We start from the raw sequence: 21,315 nt of genomic DNA on the forward strand, positions 1-21,315 counted from the left end.
CACAGTAGTTTGTCATCTTTAAAAAGTGGGTTCCCGTAAAGATCGTTTGGGAAACACTGATTTAGTGTTTTTAATATAAAAGACAGAAAAACAAACATATAAACAAAGATGATGTAGGCACAGTTGATGGTTTTGTAATGAAACATGTTATAGTTTCTTAATTGTCCAAAGCAAATCACTGGTTGCATCCAAAAAGCTAACCCTAACCCTTTTAAAGTGAAGTACTTTCATTGCTCAGAATTTTAAAAATCCCTTTTTATTGGATTGTTGACATCATTTACATAATTTTAATGTTGTAAAAGGGGCTTCATCTACCAGCCTAACTACTGCCACTGTTGTTTTAATTGTGCATCGAAGTTTAAAGAGGAATTAAAGGAGCAATCAAGTTTATAGTTGAATGGAAATACCTACCATAAAGGTTTGATCAGATTGGTAGAAAGACAATGGACAAGCATGTTAGTCTCATATGCCAAAAGTAAAAATTGTTTTACACAGGCTCCACTGAGCTCAGAGGATATCATCTGACTTATTATAAGATTATTGCACTATTGCCAAATTGACAGACTTCTTTTTACACCAGTGAAAAGCTGTGTTTTGCCAAAAATAAGTCACTGTTTAGTTTAGTTTAGTTAAATATGGTGGTTATTCTGAGAAAAAGATCTGTGTTTTTTGTTTCAAGAGGCAATAATAACCTGAATAAAGTGGGATGTAGAGAAGAGTTTCTCCTTAATTTCATTTCATTTCATCCCCCTTCGGGTGTTCATGGTCAAATAATAACAAAAGATAAAAAAACAACCACTGGTTTTATTTTTTAATAAAAAAAAAAAAAATCATCCATGCGAAATAAAACTACAACTATTATTCAGTCTGAATTCATGAGAGAAACAACGGCAGCTGTAAACAAAGGAACTATTCTGTTTCCTCGTGTGAAGGACTCAGACCTTTAAATCATCCAGTTTTGAATTCATGACAGGAATGACAAGAATTGTTAGTTTGGTGTTTGATAAGAGAACGGTTACAGCATATGTACGTACACAATCACCAAGTAACAATTTACAATTTAAATCCACAGTTAATGTACATGTTATCTACAGTTCTCTATACAAGTACGGTATATTCAGAAAATCTCCTATAATGCTACATTTGTTACTGAATTAATTCAAGTACAAAACAGCACTTACAAATTCCAGCTTGCTATAGTAAAAGACGATAGTGAAATCCATACATGCATCCATATTAAAATCAAATTGTTAGGTTTTATTATCTACAACTAATGGAGGCTGAAGTGAAAATAATAAAGAGTTGCATAAAAATCAAGGGACATTTGAACATTGTATACCCAACCCACTGACTACCATTTTAGAAATGAATATAAAACAAATAATTTGTGTATGAAATATTGTCAGGAAATTGACACGTGAAAGTTTCAACGATGTAACTTTTGGTTCTATTCTCATTTTTGAGGGCCTACGAAGAATTGATTCACAATGGTTTATGTCGGCCTATCAAAATGGTACTGCATTACTGTGCAGGTTAGTGATTTGTTTTTTGGGTACTGGTAAATTTGGATAATATTTTGGTGCTTTCTTTTGGTTGAAATCGAATGGCTTCATTCTGATTGGACAACAATCAATTCTCAGATGAGCACATTTGCAAATGTAGAGATTTTGGTTCATCACTCTTAATGATTGTTGAAGAATATGTGTGACACTATCTGCCAAGACCCTGACAGCATTAACTGCTTTTGTGCAGTCATGGGATAAAAGTGGGTGACACCACACATCCAGTTGAAGCTTATATACTATATTTGAAAAATATTGCCACAGATGATGCTACTGAAGTTTGTTTACATGTAGCTTTTTAAACCCACCCCCATAGACATTGGCCTGGTTCCTCCAGTGTAGCTGCATGATATACAACACTTTCCAGTCAGTCTGCAGGAAAAGATTTCCCTTTCTCTTCTTCAAACAATAGAAAAGCAGCAAGTATGACGGCAAAAACATTTCTGTATAAAGCTGTAAAACTGTTCAAGTATGGACTGTAATCTGCTGTGCTGTAAAGACCTAGATCAATACTGGCCTCTCGTGGGCAAGACCAGTCATCACAGTTCTAAAAGAGGTTGGATATTGCATGTAGGCCACAGACCACCAGGGTTTAGAGCAGTACATTTTCACTCGTAAACAGCTGCCTCCCCATGGCAGACACATGTAGTACACTTAGGACGTATCATCAGCAACCCATCAGCAACCCTTAGAAAAACAATGCAGCATGAACCACTTCAATTGGTACTATATATCATTAAAAGCCTTGGATGTAGTGGAACTTACTTGGCTGAAATCCTAGCTGTGCATCAGTTTACTTTGAACCCTCCAATCATGTAATGCGTAGGCTTGCAAATTAAGAAGATATAATGTGGTTCAATGCAGTGCGGTTGATTTTTCTAAGAAGGTATTCACCCATGGGAAGGAAAAAGGTTTGCCTCTACATCTTGGTCTCACTGTCAGAAGGCCTTTCGTTCTCATACTCGTTCTCCTGGCGGATGAGCTGGTACGGTTTCTTGTCTGCCTCCTCCACCACTGAGTTGCCCACCTCGGGGTCCTTCTTCTGCAACTCATGGCGGGACAGGTGCTCCACTATACCTGCACCAATTGAGTCTCCGAGGACATTAGTCATGGTGCGCAATCGGTCCCTGAGGAAGGACAGGTAACAGGTGAACATGAGAGAGATGAGAGGTCACGCCATGAGAAGATAGTACAAGAGGAGAGAAAACAAACAAACAAAATGTGAGAAACAAAGGAAGACAAGATGAAACAAGACAGAATGGATATAGAGAGAATAACAAACAAACAAAAAAATGACAATAGAAGACAAAATAAGAGACAAGAAGAAAAGAGAAGACAGGTAAAGAGACAAGATGCCAACATAAATATAAAAAGAGACAAGAAAACAACACATGGAAATAGAAGACAAGAGAAGACAACGCAAAACCCTAACCCTAACCCACAAGACAAGACAGGGCAACACAAGAGACGTGAAAACAAAATAAGACAATAAGAGGTGACACAAAGTTTAAAAAAGACAAAATGGGGAAAGACAGAACAAAATAAATCAAGAGACAAGAAAACCAAACGTGAAGATTAAAGACGAGATAAACCAAATAAGAGAGGAGAAGAGAAAACATAGGATAAAATAAAACCAAAGAGACAAGACAGGAAAAGACAGAGCAAAATAGACAAAGATAAAACAGGACAAAACTACTGAGAACAAGTGCATCAAATATTTCAAACAATTCTATAGGAGATATTGGAGATTAGACTGATGTGGCATGTTTGCATACAGTACAGTATATAGAACATCATCGGAACACTGAAGGCGCTTCTGTTACGACTGCAAACGATAAAAAAACCCACATGAAGTACATCAGTGAGGAAGTAAAGGCCGTTGCACTTTGATTGGATTCTGTTTGAATAAAAACCAGATGGAGTGAGAGACTTGGAATGTAAAGGGAGAATTTGAACTTCCCTTAATGTGGAACATTGTCTATAAATGATGGATCTAATTTAAACAATTAAACTCCCAACTCAATATTTCAGTATGCGACTCAAAATTGCTACTGGATTGAAGTTGTCTATGTCATAGCGACAGCACTTACAGGAACCAATCGACAGCAATGATGAGCGTAATGTCATCAGTGGGCAGACCAACCGATGTTAGCACTATCACCATGGTAACCAGTCCTGCCTGTGGAATTCCTGCTGCTCCAATGCTGGCTGCTGTGGCTGTGATGCTGGAGGGGAGAAAAAGTGCAAAAGGAAAATAAATGATGGAGAGAAAATTGATTGTATTTCAATTATATTCGAACATAAACAGTCATTCCAGTAAATATACATGCCCTAGATCTAACCACTTGGTATTCTTGAATTTACTCCATCCTCATCCATCCTTCGCTGCTGGTTGGAAAATCATTTATGAAACTGGAACTATGGTTATAATAGTTTTGGATTTTTCATTCATTTTAGTTTTTAGTTAGTTTTGACTTTTTCTTTTGAAAATGTCTTAGTTTTAATTAGGTTTTAGAGCGGGTTTGCTCGTTTTTATTTTTTGTAAAGTCAGTTTAGTTTTTATTAGTTTTAGTGTTAGTGTGTTAGTTTTTTTGTTATATGGAGTGTTTGCCAGGTGCAACATTGCCAGGTGCAACATTCAAAACGGTGATAATAAGTATTGTGTCTCAAATAAAACCTTTCAAAAATGCCCGGCAAGGAAAAAATAAATACACTCCATATGAACCCAAAAGGATTATGTATGAAATTAATTTACAAAGACGAAAACTGAGCACCATTGTAGTTAGTTTTATAAACACACAGTTAGTTATCGGGTTTTTTTAATCACTAGTTTTTATTTTTATTTCAGTTTTAGCTTTTGTCATTTCATTAGATTTCATTTACTATATTAACTTTGGCTGGGACCTGTGTTTTTTTATAAGGTTTTACTGAGCAAAAAACTCCACCCTTTGTTGCAGTTTGCAGTTTCACCAAAAGACCCTTGAGCAATATTTCATACCATAATAAAAGACACAATGACATATTATAATGTACCTCCCAAACCTCTATTATTATTATCATTATTATTATTATTATTATTATTATTATTATTAATAATAATGAATGAATTGAAAAAAATAAGACAAGACATTGAATGTAATAGTCTGTTTTCTTAACATACCTGATGGTGAGAATCTGTCCAAAGTTAAGGTCTAAATTATTGACCTGAGCGATGAAAATGGCTGCCAGGGCTTCATAGAGAGCCGTACCATCCATGTTTATTGTAGCGCCGACGGGAAGCACGAAGCGGGTTACACGCTTGTCCACGTTGTTGTTTTCCTCCAGACACTTAAATGTGATGGGCAAAGTGGCCGAACTGCAAAAGGACACAGGAAGAAGAAGAAGAAGGAGAAGAAGCGGGGATGATTGATGGAGGGAGTGCGTTTCTTGCCAGTGAGTGAAATTCTGACTTTAAACCCAACGATCACATACCTGGAGGATGTTCCCAGGGCGGTGACAAGTGCCTGCAACAGCCCTGCGATGAAAACGACAGGGTTTTTCCTCGTGATGAGGAAGTAGAGCAGTGGCAGGACAAACATGCCGTGGATGAGCAGCCCACAAATGACTGTCACCGTGTACATTCCCAACTGGCCTCCCATGGAGGAAATATCATCCATTTCCACAATCTTACCAGCAATCAAGAACAAAATACCAATAGGGGCATACCTGAGGATTGAAGGGTGTAGAGAATTGATCAAACTTGTCTCCTTTAATGCAAATGTCAGCCCCCACCCTTACACTTACCACATGATGATGGCAACCAGCCTCATGATGGCTTCATTGAGACAGTCAAAGAAGTCTTTGAGGGGTTTTCCCTGTTCCCTCATGCTGCTGATGATCAGACCGAAGCACATGGAAAACACCACCAGGCCTAGAGCATTAACTCCATTTACTGAGCCCGGTGCAGGAATCATCTCCTCGCGGGTAAACTGCTGGCTACCATTGAGTGTGAATATTGTGTCATTCACCGTCATCTGCACATAGACCACTCTCTTCACATACTGTGTCTTGAACTGCAATTTTTGGAAGGAAAGCAGAACAGGTTTAATTCAAGATGAATCCTCGATACTTTGAGAAAGAACACATTTTGCTGGCTTATTACAAAGTAATGAGATGTCCAGGCTGACAGGGAAAAGTTCAATTATTTACAAGTAAATGTAGAATGGCTCTGCACACAATGTATATCAAACTGAACAAAGTGCTTACAAAGAATTCATACAACCTGTTGATTGTACACACTGAAAAATAGTAGTTATTTTTATTAATTCAATTTCTGCCATATAAAAATAATCCCCTACATTTTAAACGCAACATTTAACTTTAGGAAATTCACAAATAATACATAGAAAGTCTGATTGTCAGTTAATGAAGAGAGGTGGGTAAGAAATAAATAAATAAAACAGCATTTTATGTAAAAAATTGAAAGACAGAACATGTGTAAAGTCACTTACTTGTTTGGTGCAAGCTTCAACAAGGTTTGGAGGAAACATATTTCTGAAAAATCAAAGATGAACATTTTTGTTTACATGAACAAATAACTTAATAACTTAGTATGAGTATAGATATAAATAGAATCCATTACAAACAAATCTCTCTCTCTCTCTCTCTCTCTCTCTCTCTCCCTGTCCCTTGTATATGTATGTGTGTGTGTGTACCTGATAAGATCCAGGAAGGCATCCGCAGGGCTGACCTTCTCCACTACCTGCTGCTTAGTGAACTCATCCTTCGATCCTTTCCCAGGGTGAATGATGAGCACCATGACGATGCCAATGAACACAGCAATGACGGTAGTGGTGGTGTAGTAGATCACTGCCTTCATACCCATTTTACCAGAGGCACGGCTGTCCAGAGCCGCCATACCTGAGGAGGACACGTCACACAATAATCATGTCAAACTATTTAGATTAGATTAGATAAACGTTATTCATCCACTTGGGGAAATTCAAGTAGCTCACACTGGAGTAGCATATAATGACAGAACAACACATCCAACCATGAAAACGTACAGCAATAAAACAATAAAGGTTTAAGTCACTTGTTTAAAAACATTGAATAAGGCAGGACAGTGCAAGGAAAAACACAGGCGGGAAGACAAAGGTGTCACCCTAGCTTCGTTGAGTTATTCAAAAGCCCAACGGTTGCGGAGAATCTATTGTGATTTATCCACTTGCACTCTCATATCAACAGGGACTCAGTTCAACTTTCATGTGGGAGGAGTACCAAATTGTTCCTGTAGAGAGAGCAACAGTGCAGCAACTGTGAAGTCTCATTCTAGAGGGAGCTCCATGTGGTAATTATCCACATTGGGGGTCCAAAAACAGTTTATTCATTTGAAATAATTTGCCTGGATGTTTGAAAATATTGCATTTCTTGCTTTGCTGTTTTTTAGAGTTTGCAATAATATGTTATGTGTGGCTGTAAGTGTATATAGCATGAGAAAAACCTAATCTGGATCATCTGCTGCACGACAACAAAAAGTGGCAAGAAACATAATCTGACCCTGATCTTAATCACATGTACAGTGTCCAGAGTAAGATAATATATGCACACACCTTCATATTTAGTATAGTATAGTATAGTATAGTATAGTATAGTATAGTATAGTATAGTATAGTGTAGAAAGTATTTGTAATGATTTCTTTTTTTCCTCCTCAAAATCCACTGCATTTTAATTTGGAAAAACAAAAGCAAACTCAGATTTCAGAGGTGGAAAGTAAAGAATTACATAAGTCATTTAAAAAATGTGTTATTTTACTTTTACTTGCGTATGTTTGTTTTTTTGGAAGTACTGTACTTCGCTACATGTTAAATCACATCCGTTACTGAGTCAAAAAATGTTGGCCTGAATTGAATAAATTCATGCGCCACCGTTAATAACTAGGATTTGTGACCTTTGACCCATTTTGACTGATACATTGTGTTGATGAGTTTACATATTTTATTTTTTCAGCACTTTAATTTGTAAAGATTTGCCTTTAATTAAAAACAATCCATGTGAGATATGTGTGCCCTTGTGCTTTTTGCAAGACACAAGAAAGAGCCCCAAACCTGTTAAAAAAAAAAAGTAATTAAGTAACTTTTACTCTGAGTACATTTTACACAAGCTACTTTCACAGAGTCACAGAGGTAATGACACAACAAAAACGTAATCTATCTGCATTGTAAGATGAAAAGTGCATGAACTGTGAGGCAGGTCAAGCCAAAGAAACTTAGCTGTGAAAATGCAACATCTGTGTTATTCTGGTTCTGAAATATCTGCTCACAGGTCAAATTACGGATGAATAGCCGTCTGTGGTCGTTCCACGTTGGCTACAATTTACAAGGAAGAATGGATATGTATGTACGCCACACTGTGTGGTGAGTTGGATTTTGCGGGGCCACTTAAACACTGCAATTTCATGCAACATGAGAGGGAGTTTAAGTCTTTGTCAAGAAACCTGACAAACCAGTGATGGAGAGAGAGATTTCAAGCAGTCACAGAGCCAGTGGCTTAAACTGTCCGTCGCTGCTCTTGTAGTATTAAGCGGACTTTGTAAGGATAACTGTAGTAAAAAAAGAAAGAAATACAGCCTTTCAGGGCATCTGGATTTGGAAACAAGACAAGCTGCCTCAATAGGCGTGACAGTGGCATTTCATGTTCAAAGTGTCAGGTCCCATAATGGCCATTTTCTTTCATTCAAAGCCGTACAAGGCAAAGCAGGCTTTGTGTGACGGGAGATCTATGTGATCCTTTCATACATGGGGACTTCAACCCTCTGAGTGCATGTGCGTGTTCTTGTATGGGCAGCTTTGTGAGGACCAAAAAACTTGTATACCTAAGGAAGTGAGGACATTTTGGGAAAGTGAGGACATTTTGGCTGGCCCTCATATTCTGACACCCCTAAAAATGGCTTTTCCAGGGTTAAGACCTGGTTTTAGGGTTTAGACGAAGAAGAAGAATGCTATACAAACGTGTGTGTGGGGGGGGGACCTTGGACCCTTCCTTTGGCCCCTCGCTCTTTTCCTCTGTCTCAACATGCCCATGACTTTAAGCTTTTATCCTGTTCTCTCTGATCCGTCTTCCTCTTCCTCCTCATCCTTACCTCCCTCATTGTCCTTTCCCAAATTCCTCTACGTACCTCTCAACTACCCCTTGTTCCAGGGAGCCATTATGTAGTTACCCGCTTGTGCTGTTCCTCCTCTTCCTCCCCCTACATCTTGCCTCTGTGCAACTCTTTCTTGCACGCTGATCTTATTGCAGCAAACCTCTTTCATTGATACCTTCTTCCTCCCAAGCATCCCTCCCCGCCATCCACTGCGCTCCTCCTCCCCCTCCTCCTCCTCCTCCCCAGGCCTGGGAAAACCTGTTGACTTAGTCCGCCCCACACACACACGCACAATGATCCCTGGCCCGTTGACCAGGCAACAACAGACACAGCCTCACCAATTCCATCCTTTCAAAAGAGTGAAATAACCAAGGCTGAAGGAGAGCATGGAGAATGACTTTCTTTCTCATAAGGGGAATGTTCATCAAATACAAAAGTGGGCTTTAAGGGGGCAGCTCCGAGAGGCCTGTCCTTTCAAGCGGTTAACACTGGAGAAAGTCTGACTCCAAACTTCTAGCAAGACTTTACTGGAAACCTATATAGCCAGATATAAATCATTTTGACAGAAAACTGTACATTTCAATAGCTACAGCCTCTAAATTCTTGGTAGTTTTCTTATATATACAATACCAGTCCAATTATCCTCTGACTTTTTAGAAATAGTGGGACAAGATAAGCAAAATTAAGACTGAGATGTTGTGATTCGCATTTCCTATAGACAAACTGAAAATGACTAGTAGTTGCAGCCTCACAGGAATCACAGCATTTTTTTCTACTGTATTTCACAACTGCCGCACCGTTGTTCAATTTAATAGAACAGTATTTGTGGGTTACGCACAATAACACTGCAGCAGATTTATCAACAGCTATTTTACGGCCCTCAAATGGCTGCAGGGGTTTAATGTACTGAAGGAGATGCTTCTTCGTGCATTAGCTTGCAGGACAACAGATACCGTGAGGCAGAGTTTCCGCAGAGATCCTGGTCCTCGGGGGCGCAATGCAATCCAACACACCTGATTGTTGGCAAAACCCTGGTGACGAAGCATTCATTTGAATCAGGTGTGTTGGAGCAGGGGAATCATTTGAAACATGCATGGTAGTGTCTGGTTAGGATCAATAATTAAAACTGCCAGGACAATGGGGCCCACAGACTTAGATAGAGGCCACTGCAAACAAAAAAATATCATAATAAAATAATAAAAAGGTTTAAATCAAACGTGCACTTAACACTTTTTCTCAGTTTGAGTTGGATCAGTTTAGAAAATATTCTAAAATAAAAGCCGGTATTACACTATTACAACTTGTCCAGTCATTTGTGTCCACTTATTTAAATCAATGTCTTCAACATCCTCTCTGCTTTTTACATCTTGTGTTGGTCCTTCCCCCTTAACTCCATCCCCCCTCCCACATTCAAGTCCCTCCTCTGTAATCACCATCATCATCCTTTTCCCTCTTTTTATTGCCTTCTTCCTGCCAAGCCCCCTCTTGGCTCTATAAATACTTGGCGGTGGATCAAACTTCCATGGGCAATGTGGATTTGTTTTTGGAAAACATACATCGAACGGCTTAGTGTGATGCTTGAGTGAGCACGTGTGGGGAAGATGTGGTTACAGATGAAGAGGATCAGTGACAACGCTGCAGCTCCCTTTTTTTTCATCCTCTGTTGTCCTGCCGGTGCACCAGACTGTCTTTCCAACAATGTTGAACCTGCAGTGTCCCTCTGGAAGTTGTCAGTCTTTTTTGATTTACAGAATGTATGAGGATCACACCACGTTGCTTTCGCACAAGAAAGAACATTTTACAGAGAAGTGACGCGGGGACAAAATCACTCTTTGGAGCGTGAAAGTTACTTTGAAACCAGGAGCCACGTGTTTGCAGCAAGGAAGTCATATGAAAGCAGCTCCTCTTCCATATGCTCAAAAAAATATGTTACTAATAAATTAGACTATGTAACTAATAAACATACAAGTGTGTCAACATACTAAAGAGCAGGTTGTCTTGATTCTCCATGTATGAAAAAAAAGGTGAAGGAAAAGAAGTTTCTCAGTATTATGAACTACCTGTGTGAGTTTCCTGACAATGTAAATGTGTTTTCATTCTATTTTTCAGTGTGACACACACAGCTTTCTTTCTTTTTTCTTTTCTTTTTTTTTTACTGTTTTTACCGTGACCTATGATGGGCTGCAAAAAATTTTCCGACAACCTGGTGAAAAATGTAACCGGATCATAGAGTTGGCCTCGATAGTTCCACACTGTGATAGAATAGGCTTTAGGAAAGAAGCAGCAATGGATGAGCAACATTTTTCAAAAGATCTTAAGTCTTGTTTTTATGATAGCTTAGCCATATGTATTTTTGCTTTATGGTAATTGATGCAGTGCTGTGGTGCAAAAATGTGAAGTCTAGAATTGTTGTACAGTATATGTCAGACTTTTCAAATCAAGCTGCACAACAGAAAATTAAGAAATGATGATATTCATTGCAATGGGTGGCTTTCAGTCTCTGTTTGGAGGCTGGGAAAACAAAACTTTTTAACATGGCAACAGTAAAGGAAAGTCTGTTAGAAGTTGACTTTTGTTTTTCATTTGAAAAGCAGGAATTACAGCTGATGAATTCAATTAGGAAGCGCGTACACACACACACACACACACACACACACACACACACACACCCAGTGCTGAATCCCTTGGTTACAGAACCTCTTTGTTGTTTTCCACATGTTGTAGCTGTGGTCATGTGACATGATGTCAGAGGATGCTGATGTTACGCTCCGCTGCAGCACAAAGTAGGTTATTATCGGACATCGGGTCTCTATCATCCCCTCAGGAGACGGACCTGTTGCCCAGTCAGTTAGTGTTCTACAAACAAAATATCCTTGCTCGTCTAACTGGGATCATATTAATGAGAAATAAAATACTATACATTCCTGGATCACAAGTGAAAACTTCATGATCATATCTTGCAGTTTTTCCTGAAAGAAAAGGCCCAGATGTCCTGGACCTTCAAGTGAATCCAGTCCACATTTCTTTAAATGGTTTATTTGATGACTGAAAAACACCAACAATGACTGGACTGAGCATTACTACAAGAATTTGATCAGGTGTGAGACCAGTATGTTTAAACATATATCTCTCTTTCCGTCTCTTGCCCGTGACGTTATCCTAACCCCGTCCACCACTGGGCCCAAAACCAACAAACAGCATCGGCTGAACAAACAACTGACTCACTCCCTGCCACTCATGATACGAGTCGGAGATCAGAGTCAGAAAACAACAAACAGCACTGTCACTGGTAAGCGCCTTTCACCCAGAGGACATGCACTACTCTACCTTCATGCTATGCCACTTATATCTAATGCAAACAGTCAGACAGAATCCTCCTTTTTCCCTTCCACATATAAAAGGCAACCCAGTGTTTTGCAGCTTTTCCAAAGGCTGGAGGAACAATAGTTTTTTTTTCCTAAGAAATGTGTGGAGCCAAGCTGAACACAGAAGAAACGTGTTGGAAGGTTCGTGATATTCAAGGAAATAGTCAGATCTGTGTGGGGTGACTGAGTTGTCTGGTGTAAATTTAAAAACAAAACAACGTCATACAGTTTGGATCAGGATCTGTGAAAGTCTAAACTGTGTGAGTTCATTTTAGATATAGTTTAACTAAAGAATAAAAAAGGCCAAAGACAACCTGAATGAAATTTTAACCAAGTGGGAGTGGTGTGGTTAATCTTTTGTGATTCGTAAATTATTCTTTTTCATATATATTCTCACGTATGTTCGCATGACCGGGTATTTTCAGCAGTAGACGTCATTTCTGACCCTTTTTTTTTTTCCCAGTCATTTTTTTATCTGTTTGCAGCTGTCTCACTTTTTTTCGAGTGCAATATTATTGTAGCCGTTTCTTCTGTCTCTACTGACTTAAACAATATCAGCGCTTGTGTTGTGTGCAGCGTGGGAATGTCACCAGGTGATACCTGACATCTAAATCCTGCTATACTTGTAGAGCTGATAACCTGAATCAGTGTTGTGTGTGAACTCCTCAGACACGTGTTATGCACATATTAAAAACATTAAGCATTACAGTTTTTAAGTTAAGTTATAAGTTAATGTAAAAAAAATACATACAAGGCTGGAATGATTTTGGTATCCATACCTGTGATGAGACTGGAAACCAGCAGGGGCAGCACCAGCATCTGAAGCATTCTCATGAGCAGCTCTCCAGGAAAAGCCAGGAAGGTCACTTCACGGTAAGTCATCTTATAAGGCCGCAGAGAAAATCCCAGGATTATACCTGTGGTAGGAATCAAACATGAAGTCAAAGCTGGCTCCTGAGATATACGTTAAAGTGGTGTTTGTGTTCATGTGTTGATTTTCTATTGACAAGGTGAGCAGAAGGTCTTTCATCCATTCTTAGTTGCAGCTTTAAAGCCCCACGTGGTTGACCAAACGGCTTGTAGTGGGCACTATCCTGAATTTAACATGAAGGCAAATGAATTTGGCATGGTGTAATTCTAGCCGCGCAGCAGATGTGCAGGCCAGTGTGTGGGCTATTCTCACTTCCTACTGAGGGAAGTCCCAGGGGGTTAATGGCAAAAGGGCATAGGTCACCTACAGGGTCAGCGAAGGACCATTCCCCTGACTTAATCTGGTTTCCTCTGGTTTTTCTCATCTTGTGAGTTTGTTTCTATTCTTCGTCCTTCTTCCGTCCTGGCACAGGGGTGTGGGTCCCACCAGGATGATGGATCATCCAAGCAAAGTAGCCAGTAAAATGTAAAGTGTTATTTACCAGTTGTGTCTAATAAAAGTTCCCACTCACCAAAGATAACAGCAGCAACAGTTAATATCACAAAGGCATTTTTCATGAAGAATCTCTTCATGTCGTCCTTTGTGATGCTCTGCACTCTCTTCCTGGCCAGCAGACACTGAGAGCGGATCCCATCCTGGATGCGTCCCAGACCTCTGCGGGTTCTCTGAGGGTTCTCTCCATTGCGTTGAGTCATAGCTGCTGCTGGAACTTGGAACTCCTCTCAAAGTGTGATTTTGAACACCTTGATGGTGCTGCTCCTTCACTTGCAAATATTCTTCTGCCTGTCTCTCTGCCTGTCTCTCTGTCACACCCCTCCTTTGGTTTGGAGGCTTAAAAGTCGCCTGACTGAGAAGGAAAGACATAAATGAGATTTAGACATGTGAAAGAAAATGGTGACAACCACCCTGTCTTCACGCAGTTAATCATAATTCTCATTTAAATCATCCATATTTAATCTGCTATATATATATGTATAGATATACTCATCTGACAGAATTAACCATGCAAATCCTTCCAAAAACTTCTTATAGAAGCTAAAACAGAACATAACTGTGTGAGATTCACTGAAGAAGGAGCATGTGTTGCAACAGTAAAGGCATGCCAAGCTCTCTGCACTACACACGTGTAGTTAAAGTGAAAACGGTCACACTGACACACACTCCCACACATGCATGCAGACACACAGATATTGTCACTGATCAAATCCAAAATGCATCTGTAAGAAATATAGAAATGGTAGAAATACTGAAATAAAAGTAGTTTCTGTACCTTTAGACTTGAGTTGCAGCTCTTTGTTTTTGTTCTGTCTGTTTGTTTATTTGTAAAAGCTCTGGGTTTTTTTTTAAAGCGCGGTCTGTGTGAGGAGGACAGGAAGTTCTTTGGCTGTGAGCTGGCTCGTGTAGGCAACCAGCAATGAAGAGAAAGAGCGGAGGGGAGGAGAAAGAAAAGGAGGGAGCCAGTGAGAGGATGGAGGCGGTGCTATAGTAAGAGAAAAACTAATGAAGGCATGTGGAGAGTTTCTAAAAAAGTGAAGTAAGGTAGAGGAGGGGGGGGGACGTTTGCAGATGAGGGGGAGCTTCACGAATAATGAGCTTTCCAAGCAGGAAAGAGGGAGAAAGGGCCTTCTGTCCTTCTGGACCTTCCTTTCACATGGCTTTTCACGCTTGATAAGTTCAGCCGGATTGAAGATTACTGTGTCTGCGTTAACAGAGAAATACAAGTCCATCAAAGAATATGGCTGTGACTGTCGCACATTTTCAAGTCCACTGTTTGTGACTGCAAGCAAATATTTGCTATGTGCCAGTGGTGCAGCTGTTCCTCTTGGCTGCGGACGTTCATTGGAAGTCTGGAGGTTTATGAGCAAACAAGATGAATACCGTGATAGTGACTCTAAACTTTAGCATCATAGAGAGTTTGTAAAATAATTCCAAGGACAGTGATCCAAACACAAGCAGGCAGGAGTTTGTTTTGTCTGTGAAATTCAAGAATTCACAGTTCAGTCGAGTGGGATGTGACTAAAACGGAGGAGGGTGTGAAAGGAACGAACATATTTGTATGTGTTTGTGTGTGTCTGTGTCTTTTCTTACTCATACCAATGGAATCCATTTTTGGAAGGGATATATATACACACACACACACACACACACACACACACACGAAAACACACAAACACACAATTCATATGAACTCAGTGAAATTACGCACTTTTCTCCGATAAAAAAGAAGAGGTATTTGTAAGAATAAACACAACAACATAGTTTTAGCTGCAGATTAGTTCAACAGAATGGAAATCTGCCAATAAAGGTTTTGAAGAATGGGCCATGACCCAAGGAAGTACAAACTGCAGAAACATTTTTACCTACTGTCAATATTAGAGAATCAGGCAGTGCAAACTTTCCCCAGGGTTTCTGTTCCTTTAAATCACATAATTGGAAACATTGCCCACGATACAACGTGACATTTCTGTCAGACACACAGGAGAGTCTGAAAATCCGTCTGCTCGATAGAGTCAACAATATTGGTTGATGAGTCTGCAAAGTTTAATTAAGAATGAAATATTGTGACAATTAAAGCGCAGAATAAACAACAGTGAAACACCTTAGACAAACAAGACATAAGACAATAGTAGTCCGACAAAGGAAGCTCATATGGTAGTGACACCAACCTGTTTTGTGTTATGATTTTCCTCTTGTACTCTGAAACACTGAAGAGCCGACCTTTAACCATTCCGTCTTCAGACTGAGTCACAGACTTGCTGGTTGGTCATTGTACATAACACTATATTTACTGGAATTACATTGAGACACTAATTAAAAGACGCTGGACTTTTGGACCAACAATCATCTTCTCAAAGACTGTTGTTATACCTGTTTACACTGGTATCACTTAATGTGCCCATGTGTCCATGTGTGTTTGTGTGTGTGTGCGAGCGTGTAAGAGTTTGGTGATGGTCCTTTTCTTGCAAGGCTGAAACACATTATTGCATGTTCAGTACAGGTGAACTCCAGCAAAAAAATGATTAGCAGTGATTGATGCTGCTTTTATAGTAAGTAACTTAGTTAGGGATGGGACGGGACGGGATCCAAAAATCATAGGTCGCATGCTTCGCTATGCACAGACTGTAAAAATGGAAATGTAAAATCAGCAAAAGCTTTTTGGGAGAACAAAATTTGATACATAGTTGGAGAATTATGTCTTTGAAATGACTCAAATGTGTTGCTAACAGCTTCATACGTTCATAAATGGTCTAAAATGACTGTATCGGAATAATATCGATATCAGTAGAAACTCGAGTTTGTGATGTAAGTATCGGACCCGAAAAGGTGGTATCGTCCCATCCCTAATTCGGAGCCTGAGCAGTTACTTTTCATTGGTTTGTCGCCCTGACGAATCAGACCTCTGGCAATACTGACACAAATAACTGTCACATGATGCTGCCTGGAGCCATTATCCCCTTCTGCATGTTTATGAAGGGTTACATTCCACATGTGTAAATTCCAGAACATACATTTATAAAAAGTGGAAAAACCTACATCTGTGTCCACCTCAACTCCAGTATCAGTTAGTACAACTTTAAATAAAGAGCAGATTTACACTGTCATTGTCAGATGCAACAGGAATGGAATGTTTTTTCTCACAAGGACACACATAATCACAGTAATTCATTGACTTAATTTACAATCTTGGTTGAGCACGTTGCTCTCTGTGTGTGTGTGTGTTCGTCTGGAATAACTAATGTGAAAATGTTGACGGTTGACCAAAGCCAACGGGCAAAATGATTCATCAATGTCTTCATTGTGAAGAATCCAGACTATTCTATAAAGAAATGTTGCAGAAAAATTATCTGATATTTGACATCAAATACAAATACAAAACCAGGCTTTCTCATCGATCAACCTCAAGTCATCTGGAAAGCTTTAAAGTCAGAACCTCTCCATTCCTGACACTCACCACAGCGACCCACATGGCATCCATCACACTGCTATCCCAACAAGCAACAACAGACAACAGACTCCTTTGTCTTCTGCAGGCAAGGCAAGGGATTGGCTGGTGTTGGCTGAAGAGCAAAACTTGTCAATTGATGAAAGGGGGAAGAAGAAGAATCAGGAGCCCTGCCATAAAACACCACAGAGAAACAGGTGAATGGGACAAATTACCATGGCTGCTGGGTAGAAAATGTGTTGCCTCGTGTATGTACTTTATCACAAAAAAATCTGGTTGCAATGGGGATTCATTCCCCATTTCTGGACAAAAAGCCACTCTCCCCCTGCCCTCAACAACATATTCTTGTGTAATTATTCTTGTGTGAGGCTGTTTTCAAATTGTATTATTTTTTTCTTGCCCATACATCATAAAACTTTTGTGAATGTAGAGCGACCACAGGGCCTTGAATACTTCTACAGCTGAGAGTTTGGTCTCAACTCCGCTCAACACAAACAGCAGTAATTAGGTTTTATGTCCCATTGAGGGGAAACGCTCTGTCCATTCAGTGTTGACCACAGGAGCCTTGTGCTTTCAATGGTGTCACAGAATGCTGCGAAAACATCAAAGTGGAGACTCGGATGTAGAAAAATCATTCCATTGAAGTCATAAAAACATTATATACTTAAAGCTGCAGTGCATGCGTTTTGGTGGTATTTGTTGGGTTTTTTTATGCTAATATTCTGCCTCTGTTTGGGCTTCAGGAACATGTTTGCAGTAGTTCAGTGTTACTGCAGCCTCATCACTTCTTGTGTGCATCACAGCAATACTGAGAAACACAGAGAGAGTTGATAGGGTTAATCAGCAAGTTAACTTATTTGACAACAACATTTGTTTAGATTTACAGTTTTAAAGACGTTGTCAGAGTTCATATATTTTATTTTTTGTGTGCTTGAGATGTACAGTAAATGAGCCAGTGGATGTCATGTGTTAAACCTAAACTAATTGGATAGATAAATTAGATTAGATTAGATTAGATTTGTTTAAATTTAAAGTTTATTTTAACATGCACAAGAAACAGACAGACATACAGTTTTTCTCAGTCGCTTTGGTGCTTTTCTCAGATCAGAATGAAAATTCTCATAACTATTCGTTCAACCTCCACAACATTTAGTCATTTGTGCACATCATAGTAGCAATTTCTCCTTCCTCTGAACAGATTGCAAATGCTTGTGGACATGTATCAGTTGCTTTCATACAATTCTCTGCTGTTTTATAACATTATCATTTGCTTATGTCATGTCAGTCAAAATGAACTATACTTATGGATGCTGAATAGTCGTTCCCAATAAAACTAATAGTCTTCATTTCATTGCTTGAATCATTACATACAAAATTATTGAACTAGTTATCAAATTCTGCTAATTTTATATCTTTCTTTATCATTTTTTTCCTGGAAATGTCTCCTAAATTGAACAATTGCTCTCAGGTGAACTTCAGCTTTCACTCACGAGGAAGTGTGTGACATTGCAAGGGATGATATCCGTTGTGATGTAGATGGAAATATGTGGCCAGACAGACAGGAACGTCTGGATGTGCCAGAATGATTGACCTATGTTCAGTTACACTATGTACTGTTATATTGTTCACATTTGTGCACAGCTCTACCAAAAGGGTGTTTCTTATGTTTGTTCTAAATAAGTGACTGTAGTGTATTTTTCTTTTGCACAATGCTGGAGAATTGCAAAGACTGTGGTTTTCAAATGGCTGTACAAGTAGTGTTTAGTGCTGTCTTGAGTGATTTTAGGTGTCACCGAGTTCTGATCTTTTTTTTGCATGGGAAAACACTGAGAGAATAAACTGTCATAATGAAAACTTGACAAAGCCATTTGACTATCTTGTTCAAGACTTCTCATTTTGATGACACTGGCAGTTTCATTGACGAATACTTGCTTTTGAGGAATGGACTATCCATTTTGAGCAAGTGACGTGCTTTTGTAGGTCATCCACTAGGTTTTGCAGTTTGCACTAATTGTTTTGAGAAATGCACTAACTGCTGTGCAAATGTTAATAGCGATGTGAGAAAAGCACCAAAGCGACTGAGAAAAACTGTAAAAGCAAAATAAAAACAAATATGGATAGATAGATAGATAGATGGATAGATAGATAGGTTCATGTCATATACATGTAGATTAATTCATGTCATATACAATAATAATGATATAACTGCATAATATATAATTATAATCGTCATACATGTATGTACACAAATACAAATACATACAATCCTTATAATTTACATTTATAAAAAACAAAAACACAAGGTCCAAGTGATAATAAACACAGATAAAGAAAGATAGATAGCTAGATAGGCAGAGTTGAGTTAAAGTTAGTTATAAAATACATAAACATAGGTGTAGGCTTAGGCCTATAGGCTTAATTTTTTTTAAAAAGACCCGGTGTCACAAACTCTCCCTCAAACATTCAGTCAGTACACAAATAAATAAACACAGACCATTTTCCCAACAACTGCTCAACTGTGTGCAACTCAAGCCGCTCCAAACTCCTCCACCGGGCTGGTTGTCTAAGATGGGAGTGGTCCACTCCCAGGAGGGTGATGTATCCAGGACAGGTTATAAGATCTGCAGTCTACAGTGGTCCTCTGGGGACACACAGAACTGGGGACACATTGTTGAGCTGCATCATTGTGCATGAGGGTTTCCCATGGATCAGATGTTACAGACTTCAAACCCAGGGGTCTCAGTGCGCTCATAGCTGTTGTTCAATGGGCACGATGGGAGCCAAGGCTGCTCACACACGGACTCTCACCGGTCTGAATGGAGCCACACTGGACCTGGTCCCAGTGTGGCCCGTTCTGTGGATGTGGTCCGCACAGGAGCTGAACTCGGGGGGGGGGGGGGGGGGGGGGGGGAAGCAAGCGAAAAGCAGCAGACGGGGGAAGAGTAGCAGCAGCAATAGTTTACATCACAGGAAAACAAACTTCCCCATGAGAAGTTGTAGTTGTAACATAACTGGCATTTTTTATTATGTGTTGATTAATCATCATAAAGTGTAGCACATACACACTGACAGTATGAATTTATCTATGAACCAGTATCTTCAGTGTTATATTAGAAATACACATTTTATTAGATTAGGTGATTTAAATCAGAGTGTGCAGCCTCCTCTAAAGTCCACAAAGAGCAGGTGTTAAGTTCCACTGAAAGTCCTGGCCTCTTTGATCAGCATACACTTGTACACTCAGCCCTTAGATTGATTATCTTACAGTGAAACCAAACAAATAAGTATGATATCAATGTTTTTAAAAAAACAAAAACAGGGCATATAACTCTAACTGATTTCAGATACACATAGGTTCAAGTTTCAGGTTTCCCAAATAAACTGCGCCCCGTGGTGCCAAAGGGGAGTGACTGGAAATCCGACCAAGTTTTGTTTAACATGCGTTTGATGTTATCAAAATAAAATATGACACCCTCCCTGTCTGAAGTGGATAAATCATGTCGACAATAGAATAATAAAAAGGGAAGACAATGTCATTGTAGACACTGAGCTCAGTGTCTTCTCTTATCACAGACTCAGCATCTAATGTCATCACAGATACAGACTGTCCCAGTACCTCGGAGCTGAAATTTCCTCAGAATTAACATGTATTTATTTATTTATTTATTTGTGCCCCTGTTTGTCTGTTAACGATGAGCTCCCACTATGCCAATTTAGAGTGTCCAAATGTGCCCTAATCTGAAGTAATGGATGAACATCAGTGACCTTTTCCCCTCTTTTATTTATTTATTTATTTATTTAACCTCACAACAGTACAACAAGGTTACAGTCAGCAAACACACATACTATACAAAACATCAACTAATCAAATATGCAATATCTGGGATCACAATCATAATCATTAACCCCCCACACAATCATAAAAAACCTATAAAGGGATGAGATGTTTTGTTTTTCTTATCCATTAACCTGAGCTGTACTTTGCTCAGCTGTGTAACGCTGAATTAATTCATTACCTCCATCTAGTGGTAGCAACTGATAATTGCTTCTTTTTTTAAAAAAAAGAAAAAAAAAGAAAAGAAACGTATTTTCTGCAAAAATAAGATTTGCTCACAGAGATAGAAATGAAAACAATTTTTAGTTGATAGTCTGAGTTGTCAAGTATTCATTTTCTGCATTGATTAAACTTCACTGAAGCTGGATTATGCTGAACTATCTTAACTGTCCCACTGTAAAAGAAAAGCAGTTGTGACTTATATGTGTGTTCATAATTTGATTTATTCATTCATTTAGGTTTGAGCACAGTTTTTCCTCACACAGCAGTGGGACATACAGGCTAAAGGTCCAGTTTGATTTAGACTCTTCATTACATTAAAACAAATATGTCTTT

At 39.1% G+C, this 21,315-nt stretch overlaps 1 protein-coding gene across 1 annotated transcript; it reads right to left on the reverse strand.

The window, feature by feature from the left end:
- Positions 1–786: 786 nt before the first annotated feature.
- On the reverse strand, positions 787–14,398 carry LOC131464415 (excitatory amino acid transporter 1-like). The gene is made up of 10 exons (XM_058636881.1): positions 14,253–14,398; positions 13,494–13,829; positions 12,831–12,968; positions 6,257–6,461; positions 6,053–6,095; positions 5,346–5,614; positions 5,034–5,267; positions 4,723–4,917; positions 3,653–3,787; positions 787–2,689 (listed from the first exon to the last, which is right to left on the reverse strand). Exons 2-10 carry the CDS (start codon positions 13,675–13,677, stop codon positions 2,482–2,484), a joined length of 1,611 nt encoding a protein of 536 aa, XP_058492864.1. The 5' UTR covers positions 13,678–13,829; positions 14,253–14,398; the 3' UTR covers positions 787–2,481.
- Positions 14,399–21,315: the final 6,917 nt, after the last annotated feature.

Source organism: Solea solea, chromosome 8 (genome assembly GCF_958295425.1).
Source record: "Solea solea chromosome 8, fSolSol10.1, whole genome shotgun sequence".
NCBI classification, from domain to species: Eukaryota; Metazoa; Chordata; class Actinopteri; order Pleuronectiformes; family Soleidae; genus Solea; species Solea solea.

Bases quoted from the DNA above. Each gene is read 5' to 3' on its own strand.
- LOC131464415 (XM_058636881.1), bottom strand. From the start codon at position 13,677: ATGACTCAACGCAATGGAGAGAACCCTCAGAGAACCCGCAGAGGTCTG. The intron at 12,969-13,493 runs GTGAGTGGGAAC...TTCCTACCACAG, and splicing joins TGTTGCTGCTGTTATCTTTG to GTATAATCCTGGGATTTTCT. The intron at 3,788-4,722 runs GTATGTTAAGAA...TCTCCCCTCCAG, and splicing joins GGACAGATTCTCACCATCAG to CATCACAGCCACAGCAGCCA.